General features: G+C 46.7%; 1 protein-coding gene across 1 annotated transcript in view; it reads left to right on the forward strand.

The window, feature by feature from the left end:
* The window catches only part of ALG13 (ALG13 UDP-N-acetylglucosaminyltransferase subunit), a 302,253-nt gene that overhangs the window by 60,109 nt on the left and 219,703 nt on the right, over window positions 1-22,441 (forward strand). Inside the window, exons 5-8 of the mRNA XM_075324885.1 lie at window positions 12,029-12,112; window positions 13,710-13,713; window positions 18,498-18,667; window positions 21,943-22,026. Coding sequence (XP_075181000.1) covers window positions 12,029-12,112; window positions 13,710-13,713; window positions 18,498-18,667; window positions 21,943-22,026 — 342 coding nt within the window. The remainder of the gene's footprint in view (window positions 1-12,028; window positions 12,113-13,709; window positions 13,714-18,497; window positions 18,668-21,942; window positions 22,027-22,441) is intronic.

Below are 22,441 nucleotides of genomic sequence, written 5' to 3' on the forward strand. Positions count from 1 at the left end.
GGCCGGCGGTGACCCCCGCAGCAGCTGCTTCCGGGTCGTCTGTGTCGCGCATAATGAATATGCGCGACAATAATGAGCCGCTCAGAAGCAACAGAGAGAACGGGCTGCAGAGGACATCGCTGGACGCCGGGTGAGTAAAAATGATTTTTATTTTAAAAGCACGTTTTTTTCTGGCACGTGTTTCACGGACCACACCACTGCGTGGTCCGTGGAACATCAGTGATGCCAGAAAAAAATGGACATGTCTCCGTGCGGCAATCACGCACATGCGGGTACGCCGCACGGAAACACGTGCAGTGAAAAATCACTGACGTGTGAGCAGACCCATTAATTATAATGGGTCTGCGTATGTCAGTGATTCTGGTACGTTTTAAAAAAAGCACAAACGTACCAGAATCACTGACGTGTGAAAGGGGCCTTAAACGTACCAGAATCACTGACATACGCAGACCCATTATAATGAATGGGTCTGCTCACACGTCAGTGTTTTTTCACTGCACGTGTCTCCGTGCGGCGTACCCGCGTGTACGTGATTGCCGCACGGAGACATGTCCATTTTTTTCTGGCATCACTGATGTCCCACGGACCACGCAGTAGTGTGGTCCGTGAAACACGTGCCAGAAAAAAACGTGCTTTTAAAATAAAAAAACATTTTAACTCACCCGGCGTCCAGCGATGTCCTCTGCAGCCCGTGCAGGTTGCTGCTTCTGAGCCGGCTCATTACTGTCGCGCATATTCATGATGCGCGACACAGCCGACCCGGAAGCAGCTGCTGTGGGGGTCAGCGCTGGCCGGATGCTGCACCGCGGGAGCGATCAGCACCATGGAGAGCGGGAACGGGCGCAGGTGAGTTGATTACTAAGTGCAATCACGGGCCACGGAGAACGGAGCCCGGATTGCACTTAGACAACCCACGTGTGTCGTGATTCACGGCACACGCAGGGACATGTGCGTGTTTTACACGCCAGTGAAAAACGTCAGTGTTTTTCACTGACGTGTGAAACGGGCCTAAGGCTGCATTCACAAGCAGTGGTCATGCTGCGGCTGTAAAAGGGCTTGCCCAGGCTTGGGGCTCAAGTCTGCAGTCAGAGGGACCAAGAGCACAGTGCATTGTGAGACTCATGTGGGATTAGTGGATGAGGGCAGGTATATCTCACCCTGGTGTCGGTCCTATGTAACTTAGCCTGGACAGGATCACCTGGTTACTAATGGATTAATGGGAGGTGAAGGACTGATGTAAAAGAAGTCTGAGAAGTTGTGGGAGTGTTTCCAGCTGGGAGCACACAGCCTGTCTGTGTAGGAGACACTTGTGAGTGGGAGCAGTGCTTTATGTCTGTATGGTTTAGCTGGAAGGGAGAAGCCCGAGCGTGTTATCACAGCATGCTGTCAAGATTATGCGATGCTGTTGCTGGGTGGTCAAGTGACTGCAAGTATGCAGTTTGGATATTTCCAGCCACATTCCGACTAGACATGTCTGGCCTCGCTCAGTTCACTACGCTACTATTGAGCAAGGCTGTGCACATCTAGTCAGCACATGACCGCATGTATGCAATTTGCATACTTGCGGTCACACACCCACCCATTCCTGGAGAATCCTGACAATGCACACACTGCTTGCTGTGAGGATTCACAAGTCTGCAGTCCCATAAAGTGACTGCAAACTTTAGCCCTCAAGCCTGGATAACGCAATCAAACCAAAGCAGGCCTATTTCATGGCTTCAATCCTTCTACTGTTTGCCTGCACAGTCATTTCATCATAAAAGTCTTGCAGGTGAAACAGTTATTTCCCTGCAGGGGTAAGGGATTGTGTAGGGAAACAATAGAAAGCCCACGGTGGCACAGGCTGTAGTTTAAATCTGCAACATGACCATTGTGTGTGAATGAAGCCACGTTATTAGAGACTTGCACCCAATAGCATTTTTAGTAAAATTTACAAAGTTTTCAACATTGTAAATTTGTCAACATTTAATAAGGTGTAATTCTTGCATAAAAAAGGTGAATTTAGTGCTAGTTTGGGCTCAAATCAACACTTGCTCATAGTGACCAAGGCCGGGATGAGGGGTAGGTGGTAGGTAATCACCCACCTAGGGCGCTACCTTCTGCCTTCCTGAGGGGGGCGCACTTTGAAGGGGGATAAAAAAGTAACATTGCTTAATGCCTGTGGCCACCAAGCTTCTTCCTCCGGCCACAGGCATTCAGCAGACTGACGGCTGCGGTGCAGGCACCGAGGTGAGCATTGTCACTGACACCACTCACCGCTCTCTATGCCTGCGATCCAGCTGTCGCTCCCTCCTTGCACTCAATTGTATTCACGTCTATGAGATGTGAATACAATTGCTGAGAGCGCCACCCGGGACAGGAGCTGTAATCTGCTCCCTGCCATGCTGGGAACTCGAGGAGAATGCAGGCCACTTCTGGCCTGTGCCCTGCTGGTGACTGTGCACGCATGGGACATCTGATGGTACAATGCAGTGAAGCCATCGCGCCATCCAGTTTCCTTGCTGTACAGAATAGAAGAGGAGAGGGGCTGGCTGTGGGGATATACGTGGGGCAGATTGTGGGGGCATTACAAGAGGGTCTGGCTGTGAGGACATCCTATTATATGGGAAACTCTGGGGAACATTATACCTTGGTTGTGGGGACAACATACTGTATAGGGGACTGTGGAGGACATTATATGGGGGGCTGTAGAGACCTGGGTTGCCAACAGTCCATAACAGCCAGTGCTGTTTTCTGCTGTCCACATACGTCCAGCAGAAAAAAAAAGTTTTTGTTTTTATTTAATTTTCCCACAATTTGTACTGTGCATGTGCTAAAGAGGCCCCATGCACAGTACAAACAGGACCTTACCAGAAGAATGTCGGAGAGAAGGTCCAATCACCGTTGAGCGCGCCGGATCTCTATAGCAACCCTGTCCTCTGCTTCTGAAGTGTTGCGGCCAGCACAGTGTGAGTGTGTGTTTGTCTATAACACTGTGGTGTATATGCTATATAGTGTGAACTTCACACTAAATACTATGTACACTACCAGGGCTGTTGCTAATCACTATTTCTTTGGAACTTGATAGGGGCTGCTTTATTTTGTTACGTTTTTGGTATGTGCAACACCCGTCTCCACACTTCCCGGAGACACTGACACATGTAGAACCATTAAATTCAATGGGTTTGCTTCACACGGCAGCATGTCCATTTTTCTCCGGCAGCACAGATGTCACATGTGATCAGTGTAACACATACCGGAGAAAACACGTGTCAGATAAAAAATAAAGAATTTTTTATCCTTACCTGTCTCTGGTGCTGCTGTCTCTGCTGTTGCTTCCGGGCCCAGTCATTATGTTCATTGTATATTCCCTGCACTCACCACAGACCCGGAAGTAACTGCAGCAGCGGAGACAACAGGGACAGGTAAGTATAGCAGCTCATGCTGTCAGTTTGCTATCCAGATGTCACATGGATAGCACAGGGACAGCATACGTAGAATACACACATACGCACCTACACCACGGACCGTGAAACACGTATTTAAGAGGCCTAAGACAGACAAGGGAAAACCAAAACTCTGACACCGTATAGACATACAAGAAAAAATGAGAAACTCAGGAGAAAAGCAACAAGGGTGAACGCCACAATTGCACTCAGCAACAAGTATTACAATCACCAGATAATCTGGATCACAACACTTCTACAAACCAACTTAGGCCTGTTTCACATGTCAGTGATTCTGGGACGTTTGTGCTTTTTTTTAAAACGTACCAGAATCACTGACATACGCAGACCCATTATCAATGGGTCTGCTCACACGTCAGTGATGTTTCACTGACCATGTCTCCGTGCAGCGTTCACGCGTGTCCGTGATTGCTGCACGGAGACATGTCCATTTTTTTTCTGGCATCACTGATGTCCCACGGACCACGCAGTGGTGTGGTCCGTGAAACACGTGCCAGAAAAAAACGTGCTTTTAAAATAAAAAACATTTTTACTCACCCGGCGTCCAGCGATGTCCTCTGCAGCCCGTGCAGCTTGCTGCTTCAGAGCCGGCTCATTACTGTCGCGCAAATTCATGATGCACGACACAGCCGACCCGGAAGCAGCTGCTGCGGGAGTTAGCGCCGGCCGGATGCTGCACCGTGGGAGCGATCAGCACCATGGAGAGCAGGAGCGCGCACAGGTGAGTTGATTTCTAAGTGCAATCACTGGCCACGGAGAACGGAGCCCGGATTGCACTTAGACAACCCACGTGTGCCGTAATTCACGGCACACGGAGGGACATGTGCGTGTTTTACACGCCAGTGAAAAACGTCAGTGTTTTTCACTGACGTGTGAAACGGGCCTAAGAAACTATAGCTGGCTTAGAAGGAAGGCTCTAGCCAGCATATATAAAAGGGGAACAGATGTGATAACTCCCCCACAACATGTCGTCAAAGGAGACTAAAGGGGGTGTTACACGCAGCTATATCGCTGGTGAAAGCACTCGCCCCCATCGTTTGTGTGTCAAATCGCTGTCCGTGGCGCACAAAATCGTTTGGAGCCATCACACGGACTTACCTGCCTAGCGACGTTGCTGTTGCCGTTAAACCGCCTCCTTTCTAAGGGGGCGGTTCGTGCAGCGTCACTAAGCGGCCACCCAATAGAAGCGGAGGGGCGGAGATGAGCGGCCGGAACAGCACGCCCACCTCCTTCCTTCCGCATAGCCGGCGGCCACAGGTAAGCTGTAGTTCGTTGTTCCCGGGGTGTCACACGTAGCGATGTGTGCTACCTTGGGAACGACGACCAACCTGCGTGCTCAACAATCAACGATTTTTTAAAAAGGAACGACGTACCAACAATACACGATAAGGTGAGTATTTACCATTGTTAACGGTCGTTCCTTGCTGTCACACGCAACGACGTCGCTAACTATGCCAGATGTGCGTTACGGAATCCGTGACCCCGGCGATATATCGTTAGATCCGTCATTGCGTGTAACGGGGCCTTAAGGCCAGAGTCACACTTGCATATGACTCGGCGAGTCTCGCATCGGGATCACCCAGCACGGCCGCAGACTCTCGAACAGGAGAGGGTCAGCTGCATAGAAATACATGCAGCTGAGAAGCTCCTGTCCATAGAGTGTGTGGCCGCCCTGGGTGATCCCGATGCAAGACTCGCTGAGTCATACGCAAGTGTGACTCTGGCCTAACAAGCAGAGATTAACTCTTCCTGCCTACGAACTACCAATCTGCAAGTCGACACCAGGGTCTGCCTGCGTTGATCAAAGACACCAGAGAAGGTATCAGATGGTGTGTCAGAATCTGTAGCCTGAACAGATTCTGACTCCGCCATGAGGATTGTAAAATAATTTGCACAACATTACCCCTCTCTCTAAGGCCCCCTTCACACGTCCGTGAAAAGCACGCACGTGTGTTACGGGCCGTTTTTCGGGTCCGTGTCCCGTTTTTGTGTCCGTTTTTATGGTCCGTGTGGCACCTGTAAGTTACAGTTTGTCGGGGTTAATAAATTGGTAATGAGGGAATTTGTGTGTGTTTTTTATTTCAAATAAAGGATTTTTTCGGGTGTGTGTGTTTTTTTACTGTAACTTACAGATTAATCATGGAAGGTGTCTCATAGACGCCTGACATGATTAATCTAGGACTTATTGGCAGCTATGGGCTGCCAATAACTCCTTATTACCCCGATTTGCCAACGGCACCAGGGCAAATCGGGAAGAGCCGGGTACAGCCCCAGAACTGTCGCATATAATGTATGCGGCAATTCTGGGCGGCTGCTGACTGATATTGTTAGGGTGGGGGGCTCCCCATAACGTGGAGCTCCCCATCCTGAGAATACCAGCCTTCAGCCGTATGGCTTTATCTGGCTGGCATTAAAATTGGGGGGAACCGCACGCCGTTTTTTTTTAATTATTTATTTATTTATTTTACTGCACAGTATAGACACGCCCACCGGCTGCTGTGATTGGGTGCAGTGTGACACCTGTCACTCAGCGTGGGGGCGTGTCTCACTGTAACCAATCATAGGCGCCGGTGGGCGGGGAAAGCAGGGAATACGAGATTGTTTAATGGGCGGCCGGCTTTTTCAAAATAGTAAAAGCCGCCGCAGCAGTGTGAATGCCGTGCAGCGCTGCGCCGGAGATCGGGGAACGGTAAGTATGAGAGAGGGGGGGAAACTGACCGACAGACTGTGAGAGAGGGACAGACAGACAGAGAGACCGACAGAGAGACTGACCGACGGACTCAGGGAGATTGACCGACATACACAGAAATAGAAAGAATAGCCGACATCACTAGAAATAAAAACACCAAACGGACACGGACTATAGGTATATGCATACGTGTTTACTAACGTGTGTGCACATACCCATAGACTTTCATTGTGTCCACGTGTGCGTGCTCCGTGCAGATAACGGACATGCATCCGTGCCAAACGCAAACACATACGGATCACGGACACGCACACACGGACATAATGAAATAACGGACGTGTGACCACAATCATAGATTAACATTGGTGCACGTTTGGCCGTGTCTCCGGTATATACGGAAACGGACCAAACACGCACGTCTATCACGGACGTGTGAAGGGGGCCTAAGAGGGACCTCTGGACCCTCAGGACTCTGGATGGAGACAATGAAAATCCTAACTAGAGATGAGCGAACCTCAAGCTCGCTGATGTAAAAATCCCCATGGTGAGTATCATACTGTGCTTGTGTCTGAGTGAGTGATTACTTGCTTTGTGCGCGCTGCTGGATGTGTTTGTTCGTCACAAATTAGGCTTTCATTCAGCGTACAGAACTGTTTTGTTCAAGGACCTCTGGAAATATTTTGCTATGGGCCTAAAGCAAAACAATTCCGAAGGAGGGTGTTACGGGGGGACCGGCAGATTAGGACCAGGGGGTATATATCCTAATCGCCAGTCGGGGCCCACCGTGCTCCAGATGACAAAGGAGCTGCTGGCACCTGAGGGTTAGGCGGAGACTATAGAGCTGGATGGCTCTGAGATAACCCAGGAACTCTGGGAACCGGTCACGTGTGTTGGGACACGTCAGACCGGACGACAACCCAATTAGCGTTTTGGTGCACCTAGCGCTACACCAACCACGTGTGCAGGAAACACGTCAGGCCGGGTGGTAACCAGGTAGCGTTGACCGGAAGACCGCCACGAAAGCGCCCTGTCGGCCACGTGTGTAGGACACGTCAGGCCGAGCGGTCCTCCGATTAGCGTTTCTGGCCACCTCTCGACTTGCCACGTGTGTGTAGGACACGTCAGGCCAGATGGGTACACCAGTAGCGTTGACCGGGAAGCCGAGGAGGATAAGGAACACCCTGTTAACTCCACAGGGGTCCTGGGGTACGCTGTCCGTGCACGTAGGGGGCACAACCGGACAGGTGGCGCAGCAGGTGCGTTGTCCGTGTGCATAGGGGGCACAATCGGACAGGAAGCACAGCAGCCGCAGCCCAGTTAACGCCACTGGGCTGCTATAGCAAGACTGGAACGGCAGGAGGGAAGCACGGCGCCTGACCCTGATGTACTGAGCCACGAATCTTGGCGTGACAGGCACCGTTCGCCTAACCCTACCTACCGCTTCCCAACATAGGCTTATGCCGCAATGAGGCTCTAACATGGAGGTGTGCTCTGACTGAGCAAAAGTGAAGACTGCGCGCCTCCATGTTGTCTCCAGCCCCTTTTATAACCTGGGTCCGCCCCAAACCCAGGGTGGAACCACCAAGGTCCAATAGCAGAGTGCCATGTCATCAGTGACGTCACATGCGACCTATCCGGAACCGCCACGTCATTGATGACCTCATGGCAGCCACGCCCCAAACACTTCACCAGTCATCGTCTGACGACCAATACTGAGGTGCCAGATCATAGGGGCGGGCCTCTGCGAGCCAGTCCGGAGTTGCCACGTCATCAGGACACCTGACACCCTCTGCCCTATCAGGACCTGCCACCTCACGGACATGCTCAGTGAGGTCCTTACCGGACCAAGCCTCTGGTGCACTAAGTGGCTGAGCATGCCCAGTAGCCTGAGCAACAGGCTCAGAAAGCAGACTGTTTGAGCATGCTCAGTAGGCACATCCCAGAACTTAGACACAGCACGAAGTCCAAGTACCTGTGCAAAGAGGCTGTTAGGGTTAATTGTGAGAGCATGCTCAGTAGCCTGAACTGAGGACTTAGGCGGGCTTTGCACGCTGCGACATCGGTAACAATGTGTTACCGATGCTGCAGCGATAGTCCCGCCCCCGTCGCACGTGCAATATCTAGTGAAAGCTGCTGTAGCGATTATTATCGCTACGGCAGTTTCACACGCACATACCTGCCGTGCGACGTCCCTCTGGCCGGCGACCCGCCTCCTTCCCAAGGGGGCGGGTCGTGCGGCGTCACACGGCAGGTGGCCAATTGAAGTGGAGGGGCGGAGATGAGCAGGATGTAAACATCCCGCCCACCTCCGTCCTTCTCATTGCAGCCGGCGGCAGGTAAGGTGAAGTTCCTCGCTCCTGCGGCTTCATACACAGCTATGTGTGCTGCCGCAGGAATGAGGAACAATATCGCACCTGTCGCTCCACCGGCATTATGGAAATGTCGGAGGCTGCAGCGATGATACGATAACGACGCTTTTGCGCTCGTTCATCGTATCAAAAAGGATTTGCACGTTGCGATATCGACTGCGACGCCAGATGTGCGTCACTTTCGATTTGACCCCATCGACATCGCACGTGCAATGTCGCAACGTGCAAAGCCGCCCTTAGTCTCAGACATAACACAATCAGGCTGAGCATGCTCACTAGGCAAAACACCGGGCTTAAACTCTGGCTGGGGTAAATCGGCGCACGCATGCGCACCAGCCGCCTCTCCACACTTAGACGTGGTGGAAGGAACAGCCAACTGGACGACCCGAGGCACGGCCAAGAACGGCAGCCGGCGCCTGGGCGCAACAGGAACCGCAGCAGGCTGCTTGCGGCTATGGCGGCGCCGGTTCGTAACAGAGGGTGGGCAGTTTTGTTTTTTTTTTTTTGTTGTTTTATTTAATTAATTCTCCGTGAACAAAACAGTTCAGTACTCTGAATGAAAGCCTAATTTGCGACAAACACTTCTAGCAGCACACATAAAGCAACTAATTACTCCGACACAAGCACAGTGCAATAATAATTGTTACATCATTTTCCGAACCCCGAGCCTCGAGCCTGAGGTTCACTCAACTCTAATCCTAACCAGGCGCTCAGCATGGATATCAGGCAAGTACTCAAGTCCTCTCCTCAGAACCATAACCTCACCAATGAGCCAAATATTGCAATGAATGGTGAATAAAATGAGAATCAACAATCTTGGACACCTGGAATTCTAATGACCCATCGACTAAGACCAGAAGTGGAGGTAAGGGAAGAGAGGTCCTGAAGCCACATATTTTTTTAACAAAGATCTTTGGAATACATTATGGATTTTAAAAGATTCAGGTAATGCCAGACGGAAAGCAACAGGATTAACGACCATTGTAATTTGGTACGGACCAATAAACTGGTGTCCTAACTTCAAGGAAGGTATCTTAAGTTTAATGTTTTTAGAACCTACATGAAAAAAATGTGTACTGGAGACCAAAGTCAAATATACATTTGCTTTATTAGATCAATTAAAATTCAGAAAAAATGAATATAAATCACAAGTGGCCACAAGGTGGCACTGCTAAGCAAGATACAGGGAAGATCCAAAACAATAGTATTTTGTATATTTATGCCTAAAAAAAAATATACATATATATATATATATATATATATATATATATATATATATATATATATATATATAAAATAAGTTATTACCAATAGTGACCTATGTACAATGTCAATAATTTACTGTACAATAAAAAAATATTATATAGTGACCAAAAGTATTATTAAAAATAATTATGAAGTGGCAAGTGCAATTATAAAGAAGGGACTGTGTCGGAACGCACGTTGGCTTTGTGGCACTGCTCCTGATCCAGCTACTATGATCCAACCTTGCTTTTTTCTGCACTTTATTTTTTGTTACTACCAATGATGTAATGTGACCATATATCTTGGTACTATTGTTTTGTACATGCTATGTTAATATAAGCACTTCTGCACCTTTTTGACTTTTGTGGTCACTGATAATACTGTGTGTATTATATAACTCTGTACTACTGGTCAACTTTTGTCATTATTATATAGAAATCTCCGTGAGATTTATTGTCTGTATGATATTTACTTTAGTGACAGTGGTGTTGCTGATATTTATTATCTCTAATTTTTTATATATATATGCTAGGAAACGACTGCTAAGGACAGACAACAAGCAGAAGAGACTTGTTTGGGCTAAAGAACTCAAGGAATGGACATTAGACCAGTGGAAATCTGTGCTTTGGTCTGATGAGTCCAAATTTTGAGATCTTTGGATCCAACCACCGTGTCTTTGTAGAAAAGGTGAACGGATAGACTCTACATGGCTGGTTCCCACCGTGAAGCATGGAGGAGGAGGTGTGATGCTGTGGGGGTGCTTTGCTGGTGACACTGTTGGGGATTTATTCAAAATTGAAGGCATATAGAACCAGCATGCCTACCACAGCATCTCGCAGCGGTGTGCTATTCCATCCGGTTTGCATTTAGTTGGACCATCATTTATTTTTCAACATGACAATGACCCCAAACACACCTCCAGGCTGTGTAAGGGCTATTTGACTAAGAAGGAGAGTGATGGGATGCTACGTCAGATGACCTGGCCTCCACAGTTACCAGACCTGAACCCAATCGAGATGGTTTGTGGGTGAGCTGGACCGCAGAGTGAAGGCAAAAGGGCCAACATGTGCTAAGCATCTCTGGGAACTCCTTCAAGACTTGGAAAACCATTTCCGGTGACTACCTCTTGAAGCTCATCAAGAGAATGCCAAGAGTGCAAAGCAGTAATCAAAGCAAAAGGTGGCTACTTTGAAGAACCTAGAATATAAGACATTTTCAGCTGTTTCACACTTTAAGTATTTCATTCCATATGTTTTAATTCATAGCTTTGATGCCTTTAATGCGAATCTATAGTTTTCAGAGTCCTGAAAATAAAAAAAACTCTTTGAATGAGAAGGTGTGTCCAAACTTTTGGTCTGTAGTGTGTGTGTGTGTGTATATATATATTATATTAGTTCACTTGCCACATTATAATTTTTATTAATACTTTTGGTCACTATCTTTTTATTGGTACAGTAAATTATTGACAGTCTACATAGGTCTCTATTGGTAATATCAACTTGTTCTACAGATTTGAGGCATATATATATTATATATATATATATATACACAAAATATCTTCCCTGTACAGTATCTTGCTTAGCAGTGCCACCTTGTGGTCATTTGTGATTTTTCAATTTTCTGTAGTTTAATTGATTAAATCAAGTAAATTTTATATTTAACTTTGGTCTCCAGTGCACATTTTTTTCATGTAGGTTCTATTGTATGGTGCTTGACCACTTACTATAGTCCATTTATATGCACCCCTTACCTTTTTTTCATTACTATTTACTAAATCTATTTGTTTCAAGCTTGGGGTATATAAACATAGTGTGTATGTATTCATTGTTTAATGTTTTTGGTTACACCAGATCACTCACACATAGGTCCAGAGCAGGCACATGTCTACAGTCAGCCAAACGTTTATACTTAGAACCTATGTCATGCAAATGCTACTGAATCTTCTCCCATGTAAATGATAATGATGAGACAAATAGGTCCTGCTCAGATACCCCTGACGAGTGCTCCTCCTGAAATGTATAGAATTGGGGATGCCGATTATAAACACAAAACAATCACTACATGAATACATTACCAGAGCCATCAGTGCTACATGAATACAGCACCAGAACAACCATCACTACATGAACAGATCATCAGAACCATCATCAGTACAGGAATACGGACAAAAACCACCATCAGTACATGAAAACGTCACCAGAAACACAATGAGTGCACGAATATGGAACAATAAGCATCGATTTTGCTGTAAACTGTATTTGTCTCATGCTTCTTTTCAGAAACAGTCAGTGAAAACCGAACAGCAGTATGATTCAAATGGGATGCTGTCAGTGAGAGTTTCACTGATCTATAGACTTGCACGAGTGAGTTTGAACAGCACACTGACTGACCTATAGCATTTCAGTGTTAAAAACGGATCTGTGTCTTTGCTCTGTGAGATTCAAACCTTTACATAGTCTCATTTGTTTTGTGGATCAGACTCTTCCATTAAAGTCTATGGAAAGACAGACTTTACACTTTAAAGTTGCATCCAATATTCATCCTTTGTTAACCGATACACTGCTAAGAGTTAATCAATATAAAAAGTTCAGATAGTCCGTTTCTCTCAGGTGGTAGCACTCATACTGATGGTGAAAATAGACACACTGACAAAAATCTAAGAAACATCCGGTCCAAAACACTGATGAAAATTGGTCAGTGTTGTCTAGAAACGGAACATAGCTAAGGCCTTCTTCACACATCAGTGCAAAACGCCAATGTTTTGCACGGTCTGTTGTGAAGGTGCGTGTGTGTATGTTTCTGTGTGCTATCCCTGTGCTATCCGTGTGACAACCAGATAGGACAGCTTGTCCTGGTATACTTACCTGTCCCTGGCACTGCTGTCTCTTGCGCTGATGTTGCTTCCGGGTCCATGGTGAGTGCAGTGAATATTTATGAGCATAATGAGCGGGCCCGGAAGTAACAGAAGTGCCGGAGACAGATAAGTATAAAAATTGTTCATTTTTATGTGACCTGTCTTTCCTCCAGTACATGTAACACGGATCAGATCAGTGTGTGGTCCATATGATATTGTGCGATCAGTAGAAAACTGACATGTTGCCGTGTGGCACACATGGACACGCGTGTGGTCCACACGGATGTGACTAGGCCCATTGATTTTATTGAGTCTATGTGGATCCGTGTCTCTCGTACGTGTGAAAACGGACGTCACACATATCAGAGACATGGATGTGTGAAGGAGGCCTTAGGCCATGTGTCCAAGGGATAACGTACCTGCAGACTTTTCTGCAGGTATTTCCGCAGGTTCACGCAGCAACTCCCCGGAATCTGCAGCTATACATTGATGCGGTATTTCTGCAAAATTGTTGCGGTAAACCTGCAGAAACAGTGCGGATTTCATGTGGAATTCCCGCCCTGTATCTCCATAGTGGAAAGGCAGGAATTCTGCAGATAATTCCGTATGAATAATTGACATGCAGTTACCTGCGGCTGCGGGAAATCTGCAGCATATTCCGCAGCCACACATACCGCAGCATGGACACAGCACTCCCCAAATCCCATAGGATAACATGGGAAGTGTCTGTACTTGCGTAAACCCGCGGAGTTGTCTGGAAAATCTAGGAATTCCGCGGGTTTTTCGCATCAAAATCCGCAGTTACTTTCTCCCGTGGGCACATGACCTAAAACTGTTCACACGCATCAGTCATACTATAGAATTTAGCCAGGGGCGAACATACCATTGCTCCAAACTGAGCAGACGCACAGAGGCCAAAGAAGTAAGTACTCCAAAACAGGTGGAATTGTGCTTTGTGATGAGCCAGCAAAGGGCCCATAGTCTGATCTTGCACAGGGTCCCTCCTCTTTTGTGTGTGTTCTGTGTTGTGATTTTAGCCACAAAAACCCTGTGCTGCTAAGGTCTTTTTACTGTTTCCCTGTACAATATGAAATTCTAATATTCAGAAAGGTACTAAGGCTTCTTTGCTTATGCAAATTTGCACATGCACTAGTCACCTGCTAAGTGGGGCACCAGTCTCACGTTTTATTTTTTAAAGATTATTGCAGAAATCGCATTATGAAATAGCTCATGGAGGTAATTATAGCAGGACTAGGAGATGTATTGAAATCACCACCACAGGTGATAAACTGAATGCCATTACCACACCTGAAGTCAGGTAGATGGTAAATGCTGGCCCAGTGTAGCCTTCTACAGAGTAATCAGTTCAGTATGTACATATTATCCATAAGCACCGAGACCAAATTACTGATATGATGATAACTTCATGTTTTGCTTCAGTGAATATAAGATACAGAGCCGTAAAGATAATGAACTCTGCTAAGTTCACACACTGCATTTTTTACTGCATTTTTGTTGCGTTTTTGAGGTCACAAAGATGCACCTAAATGCAGCATTTCCATCTCCCAGCAAAGTCTATGAGATTTCTATTTTGCTTTCCACACTGGGCATCTTTTGTTGGCTGCATCTTGGCTGCGTTTTTGAAGATGCAGTGTGTCAATTCTTTTTGCGTTTTTCTTTCGTTTTTGACCCTCCAGTCATTAAATTTGACTCAAACGCATTGGGCAAAACGCAGTTAAAACACGTCAAAAACACTTCAAAAAGTAATTGCGTTTTTGGTGTGTTTTTTTGGTGACAAAATCGCTGCATCTTTGTGGTAAAAAAAAGATGCCGCGTGTGAATATAGCTTAAGGCTATGTGCCCATGAGACAATGTACCCACAGATTTTTCCGCAGGTTTGTCCACAGGTTTCCCGCAGCTGCTCCCCGGAATCCGCAGCTATCCATTACTGCGGGTTCTGAGCATTTTTGTTGCGGTAAATCTGCGGGACAAGTGCGGAAATACCTGCGGAATTCCCTCTATCTCCACAGTGGAGGATCGGGAATTCCGCGGGTATTTCCACATGAATAATTGACATGCAGTTACGTGCGGCTGCAGGGCATCCGCAGCCGTACATACCGCAGCATTGATACAGCACTCCCCAAATCCCATAGGGTAACATGGGGAGTGTCTGCACTTGCTTAAACCTACGGATTTATCTGGAAAATCCAGATAAATCCGTGGGTTTTACGCGCCAAAATCCGCGGATACATTGTCCTGTGGGCACATAGCCTAAGATTATGTGCACACGCTGCATCTTTGTGGTCACCACAAAGATGCACGTTTTTGGGCTCAAAACAATGCACCCTTGGCATGTATTTTTTTTACTGAGTTTTTGCCTCGTGTTTGACCAGTGCATTTTTTTAAGTCATATCTATTGACTGGAAGGGCTCAAAAACCCTGGAAAAACGCAGAAAGAATTGACATGCTGCATCTTTGTGGTCATCACAAAGATGCAGCTTAAAAAAGCTGCAATGTGCGGACATCAAAAACGAAATCTCATAGACTTTGATAAGGAAGGAAAAGTATGCATTTTTGGCACCAAAACGGCACCCAAACAATGCGGCAAAAAACGCAGCATACACACAGGGCCTTAGGCGATGTTCCCACCTATAAAGATGCTGTTTTATTTGCAGGTGTCAGCAGAAATATGCAACAATCTGCTACAATTATTGCATTCCTGCTGCATTTTTTTTTATCTTTCCCACCTTTTGATGCATGTTAATGTAGATTTGATAGCATTTTTTTTTAGTACATAAACACAATTGTATTTTTTACATGCATTTATCAGGCCCCCCCCCATCAAAGTGTATAGGAAAAAATGCACTCAAAAAGTTACAGTTCCATGGTGCGTGTACATGCACCGTCAACACACGTTTTCATGAAATCACATCCACTTTGCTTAAACTGTTAAATGCAGCAGATTTAAGGCCTTGTTCGCACGTACCTGCTGAATATTCTGCAGAGATTTGACAGCAAATGTGCGCTTCAAATCGCTGCAGAAACACTGCATAAAGGATGCAGTTTGTCTGTAGAAAAAAAGCCGATTTCATGCACTATGGCTGCAGCTCCCACCATAGACAGAGCGGGAGCTGCATCCAAAGCGCTCGGAATAATTGACATGCTGCTTTTATGAACGCACGGATTTGGGTCAAAATTTTAGCATCCAAATCGCTGTGTTCAAAAAAGCATCGTGTGCACGTATCATGCACAATCTACATAGATTGTGCAGGGAACGCAGGACGCATGCATTTACGCTGCAGTGCAATACGCAGCGTAAATGCATGTAATTATGTAACGTGCGCATGAGCACTTAGGCCTTAGAAGATGCATCAAAAACATTTTGAAGACTCTTCCTGTTCATTTTGCTGTTGATGTGTTCTGCTTTTTTGAAGCATTTTTTTTCCTGCTCAGGTTTTGAAAATTGTTTGGAAAAAAATTTGACTTCTTTGAGGCAGATTTTGCGAAATTTTGCACTTTAAGCCAAAAAGCTGCAGAAAACAAAAAATGCTTAAAATAAATATTCAAAACCACTTCATAAAAATGCTTTAAGGAAAAGAATTATCAAACTTTATGGTTGAAAAACTCATTGGCTTAGCTTCAACATGATCGGTCATTGGAGTGGTGGAGTCGTTGCTCCCGATTCATGAAGAGGTGCACTTCTCTTGATGAATCGGGAGCGTCTGATATCCGGCGTTTGCCTCTTCAGGCCTGGAGTTAGATTTCTGGCGTAGGGAATGCTACATCTCTTCATGAATTAGGCGAGTTGTGGCATCTTATCTCTGCCGCCCCCATTCTGGTCTAAAAACACCAAGTCTCAAAAATGTTGCACAATTCTAAGTTGTGCCAAAATTTTGCAACTTCTTAGAGTCGTGCCCACGATCAGTATTTGCTACTTTATGGACCCAGCAAGCTTCAGCTGTGTCTAAAACGCAGCATTGTATAGTAGAAGCACAGTGGACGGGATTTCTAGAAATCCCGTGCCCACTGTGCTTGTTTTTTCCTCAGCAAACACTGACCTGCGGTGCATCTTTCCAGACTGCAGCATGTCAATTATTTACTGTGGATTTGAATGTGTCTGTAGTATCCGTAGGGAGAACACAGCGAGGAGACCGCAGTGCACTGAACCCTGATCGTGGGTACAAGCAGCTGTGGTCTCCTGCATTCTCCTGCGGAGCAGATGCGCAACCCCGCAGGTCAGGACTCGCTGAGTCCAGAACACAGTGAGTCCTGATCATGGGCACATGCCCTTAAAGAAATTTACTCCACAATATTCTAACCAAATTGCTGTGATGAATTGGGGTCATTGTGTTTGAATGTTTCAAAAAAAACCTTTCTGAACCTACAGTATCTGATGCTATGAATAATAAAATGTATTTATATATTTTTGGAATTTGGGATTAACAATATTATGACGCAGTGAGGTCTATTAAGGTATCTCTTTTTATGGTTACCTCATGTTTCTAAACAGGCAAACAAGAGCTGTGCTACTTGGGCTTTATTCACATGTGCACTTCCGTTTCCGTCTGCCCCATAAAAATGGAGTTGCTTCATGTATTTATTTGCTTTTGTCTATGTATCAAGCATTTTCACGGTTGCAATAAGCAAGTTGCAAGAAACCCAACCCCGGCAGATTTTTTTCGACTTTTCTATTACAGTGCTCTCCTAATCGCACTGTGACCCATTGACTTGTATTGTGCTGCGATGTAGTAGTGACACTAAGTGAATGTTGGTTGTCTGAGAAGTGTCACGGCCAGAGTCGCCATCTAGTCCTACCCTACATAAACAGACGAGTTTCAGAAAAGCTGGCAACGTTGCGTGCCACTTGGATTGATGTCTACGGCAAATGTGTTGCGTGCCACTTGGATTGATGTCTGCGGCAAATGTGTTGTGTGCCACTTGGATTGATGTCTGCGGCAAATGTGTTGTGTGCCACTTGGATTGATGTCTATTGCAAATGTGTTGCGTGCCACTTGGATTGATGTCTATGGCAAACGTGTTGCGTGCCACTTGGATTGATGTCTATGGCAAACGTGTTGCGTGCCACTTGGATTGATGTTTACGGCAAATGTGTTGCGTGCCATTTTGATTGATGTCTACAGCAAATGTGTTGCGTGCGACTTGTGACCAGTGACAGAAAATCCAACACATTTGCAGCTCCAGGTCTTGACGTGGACCATCAAAACTGTGAATAGACTACAATGGGTCTGACTGCGGTCCATTGAATACAAGGGGAGCGCACATGGGAGACAAACTGCATACGGTCTGAGGTAATTTTGGGGGGGCTGCTTCTGCAGTTTGGTCCAGGGATTTCTTTCATTTTCATGTTTGGAAAATGTTCCATAGAAATCTGAACTTTAATCATGTGCGTTCTCTGAATGTCGCAAGTTACACAAAAAAAACAAAACCTACAGCATGTGAACAGGACTCTGCAGCTATTCAGTATTAATCACCATATTTCATTGCTGAGGGATGTGCACACTGTGGGAAATCACACTGGTGGACTTGTCCCACAGTGTCTACATTTCCCCATTTAGCTGTGACCCTGGGATTATACCTTTTCAGTCACAGAAGTTTCAGGTTATTCTCATTTTGCCCCTTCTGTTCCTTCATAGCTTGTTGCATTTCCAAGCTGTGTTTGCACCTCACTACTAAAGGTGGCCAGGATTATTGCACGGCAGGGGCTGAAAGGGTTACTGTTCTAGCCCAGTTCTCCCCACCTTGCTACTTTATTAGGAAGTATAACGGGCCCGGTTCCGGTTTGACACTGCTGCACTGACACATTGTAGCGAGCGCGTAGGAGCCGGCGGACTGGCTCCGCACCCTGAGGGTATATAGCAGACTGCGCCCTGCAGCGACTGACGGAAGCGGGCCCGGCACAGCCATGCACAAGGGCTGGAAGAAGTACTTCGGCCAGAAGTCCCTCAATGAGGTGACCATGGACGAGTATCTGGGGAGCCTCGGACTGTACAGAAAACTAACAGCCAAAGACGCGTCCTGCCTCTTCAGAGCGGTGTCCGAGCAGGTAATGGGGGAGGACGCTGACCTGCGGCGTGGTGAGGGGTCCTGTGAGGTAAATGGTTGCAGTATATATAGGAGCTCCTTCTGGAGCCATTGCAGTATATATAGGAGCCCCTTCTCGAGCTGTTGCAGTATATATAGGAGCCCCTTCTGGAGCCTTTGCAGTGTGTAATATAGGAGCCTTTTCTGGAGCCTTTGCAGTGTGTAATATAGGAGCCTTTTCTGGAGCCTTTGCAGTGTGTATATATAGTAGCTCTTTCTGGAGCCCTGTCAGTGTATGTATAGGAGCCCCTTCTGGAGCCCTGTCAGTGTATGTATAGGAGCCCCTTCTGGAGCCCTTTCAGTGCATGTATAGGAGCCCCTTCTGGAGCCCTTTCAGTGCATGTATAGGAGCCCCTTCTGGAGCCCTTTCAGTGCATGTATAGGAGCCCCTTCTGGAGCCCTTTCAGTGCATGTATAGGAGCCCCTTCTGGAGCCCTTTCAGTGCATGTATAGGAGCCCCTTCTGGAGCCCTTTCAGTGCATGTATAGGAGCCCCTTCTGGAGCCCTTTCAGTGCATGTATAGGAGCCCCTTCTGGAGCCCTTTCAGTGCATGTATAGGAGCCCCTTCTGGAGCCCTTTCGGTGCAGGTATAGGAGCCCCTTCTGGAGCCCTTTCAGTGCATGTATAGGAGCCCCTTCTGGAGCCCTTTCAGTGCATGTATAGGAGCCCCTTCTGGAGCCCTTTCGGTGCAGGTATAGGAGCCCCTTCTGGAGCCCTTTCAGTGCAGGTATAGGAGCCCCTTCTGGAGCCCTTTCAGTGCAGGTATAGGAGCCCCTTCTGGAGCCCTTTCAGTGCAGGTATAGGAGCCCCTTCTGGAGCCCTTTCAGTGCATGTATAGGAGACCCTTCTGGAGCCCTTTCAGTGCATGTATAGGAGACCCTTCTGGAAACTACATGCACTTTTCACACTGCACTGATTTATGGGAAATTCCAAACTTTTCAAAGTCCTCCAAAAAATGTTTTTTGTTTGTTCTGTAATACACTTGGCCATTTTTAAGTTGGAGTACTTCTTTTAGCAATTAAAGCAGTCTTTTGTTTCCATTTTTTCCCCAAGAACATAGCTTTAGATATAATTTTAGTTTTTAGGGTGGGGAGGAGGGTTGAATGAGTTATTTTTCCTTGGCATCGTTTTAGGGTGTATGGCAGAGTTGTGAATTGATAACAATGACTTTGCTCCAGGCCAGTTAATCAAGAGTCCGCCTATTATCTGGTAAGAGGCGGTTCTCAGACGACCACACATTACTGTTGTCTAATGGATTGGATCCTGTGAATGGATTCAAACTCCTTGGACCACGCCAGAGTTTTTTTTTGCCTAGCTACAGTGATGCTCTCTTGTGCCCACAGAACTTTGTACCTGCGGATATATCCGCAGGTTTCCCGCAGCTGCACAACGGAATCCAGCGTACAGCGAAATAGCTGCGGTAAACCTGTGGGCATTTGTGCGGCTTACCTGCGGAAGTCCTGGCCTCTATCTCCAGGGCCGGGATTTCCGCAGGTAATTCTGCAGAAATAATTGACATGCAATTCCGTGCGGCTGTGGGACATTCGCAGCATGTTCCGCAGCCGCAGAAAACCGCAGCATGGACACAGCACTCCCCATGTCCCATGGGATAACATAGGGAGTGTCTGTACTTGCTAAAACCTGCAAATGTATCTGGAAAATCCAGAAACTGCAGATTTTCCACAGATAAATCCGCAGGTTTAATCTCCCGTGAGCACGTAGCCTAAGTCCCCTGTCTTATACTCACCTGCAGCCATCTTCATCTGTTTCCAGCGTCGGTCCCATTGGTCTCCTGCTATTTGTGACCTACCGGCAGCTCCAGTGTTTCATGCAGTGTAGCAGAGGTCAACTTCATACAAGTCTATGAGGGCCTTGTTGTGGCTGTCATAGACTTGCTTTGGGAACTTGGGATGTAACTTCTGACTTTTGGACAGTCTGAAGTTATGGGCACATGATGTTGTCACAGGGCCAGAGTGGTGCTTAAAAAGGATGAAAATGCTGGAGGGGGATGCAAGCATGAATGGCAAGTATAGTTACCATCTCATACTTTAATTTAGGCTAGGTTCACACTTCCGTTTTGCATCAGTCACAATCCGTCGCCTTGAGGAATTACGGTATCCTGCAAAATATTTTGCAGGAATCCAGTTTTTCCCCATAGATTTCTATTAGTGACGGATTGTGACTGATGATGCTGCGTTGCATCCGCTGCGTCGCGGTCAGTCGTTTTTTAACTGACCGCCGGGCGGGAGCAACGCAGCTTGTAATGTTTTTTGAGCAGCGCAATCCGTAGGATTTTCCTGCGCATGCTCTCTCTGGCTCCCTGCACACGTAACCAGGATACACATCGGGTAACCAAGCAATGCGCTTTGGTTAGTTACCCGATATTTACACTGGTTACGTATGCAGGGAGCCAGCGCTAAGCGGTGTATGCTGGTATCCAAGATAAATATCGGGTAACCAAGCAAAAAGTGCTTTGCTTTTACCCGATATTTACCCTTTGCTGTGCAGGGAGCCTGACACTTCCCTGCTCGGCTCCGCCCCCTCCCGCATTCAGCATGTACTCACACACACGCACGCGCGAACACACTCACCTATCCCCAGCCCTGCAGTCCCCGCGGCACTGACGTCCTCAGTGCCACGGCCCCGTTCGGCTCCACCTACCCCGAACTCCGCCCCCTCGCGTTCCGCCCCCCGCACACAACGTAGTCTGACAAAGAATTCTGTTCATTGTCATCCGTTGTACAGCGCATCAGTCACATGCGTTAAGCGACGCATGTGACTGATGCAAAACAACGGAAATGTGAACTTGGCCTAATAGGACAGGTGGAAGTACCTGTAAACTGAGCGACATTGGTGCCTATATTTGGAGGTCATCAGCACTATATCCACACTTTGAGACACACACTCTGAGATTGTTTCCAAAAGTTTTTTTTTTCCTGATGAAACAACCTTGTGTGCACCGAAAATTGTGCACCTATAGACCAATCATAAGGTCCAGGCATTTCACCCTTTTTAACAATTCCTAAATGCTAGCATCTTATTTTTAAAAGGGTAATCCAGCTATGATAATTTCTGTATCGGGAGGTTAGCTGGGGTGGGAAGGTGACGTCATATTGACAGATTCCCTTTAAATCTCTCCCAAGAAGTTCTGTATTAAGTCTGGAATATTCGGTAAAAAGCGTGTACTTTAATTGCATCTTTCTATTTCACTAGTTTATGGGTGTATTTTTTTTTCAGCTATTCTACTGCCAGATCCACCACAATGAAATACGGAAGATGTGCGTTTCATTCATGAGGAAGAATGAAAGGCTCTTTGATTCTGTAAGTTCTATTTTGTCAATCTTCACATATATTGTTAATCTGCTTAGTCCTGTGTAGCTGTATTACTGCAACACTCCCCTAAGGCTGCTTTCACACATCCGTGTTTCGCCGTCAGGCACAATCCGGCAAATTGCGGATAAAACAAATCCAGCGTCGGATCCGTTTTATTCCCTACAGACTTGCATTAGTGCCGGATGGCCTTGCGTTGCATGCGGCGTCGGCCGGATCCGGCGAAATTTCTTTTTCCGGGTGCCGGAAAGGACGCAGCATGGAACGTTTTTTGTCTCCATCAAAAAACCAGACCACGCCTGATCCGGCGCCATTTGTCATATTGTATAATAGAAGCCTATGGGCACTGGATCCGTTGTCATCCGCATATGACGGAATCCAACGAAGGATCCATTTTTTTAACTGA

Source organism: Anomaloglossus baeobatrachus, chromosome 9 (genome assembly GCF_048569485.1).
Source record: "Anomaloglossus baeobatrachus isolate aAnoBae1 chromosome 9, aAnoBae1.hap1, whole genome shotgun sequence".
NCBI classification, from domain to species: Eukaryota; Metazoa; Chordata; class Amphibia; order Anura; family Aromobatidae; genus Anomaloglossus; species Anomaloglossus baeobatrachus.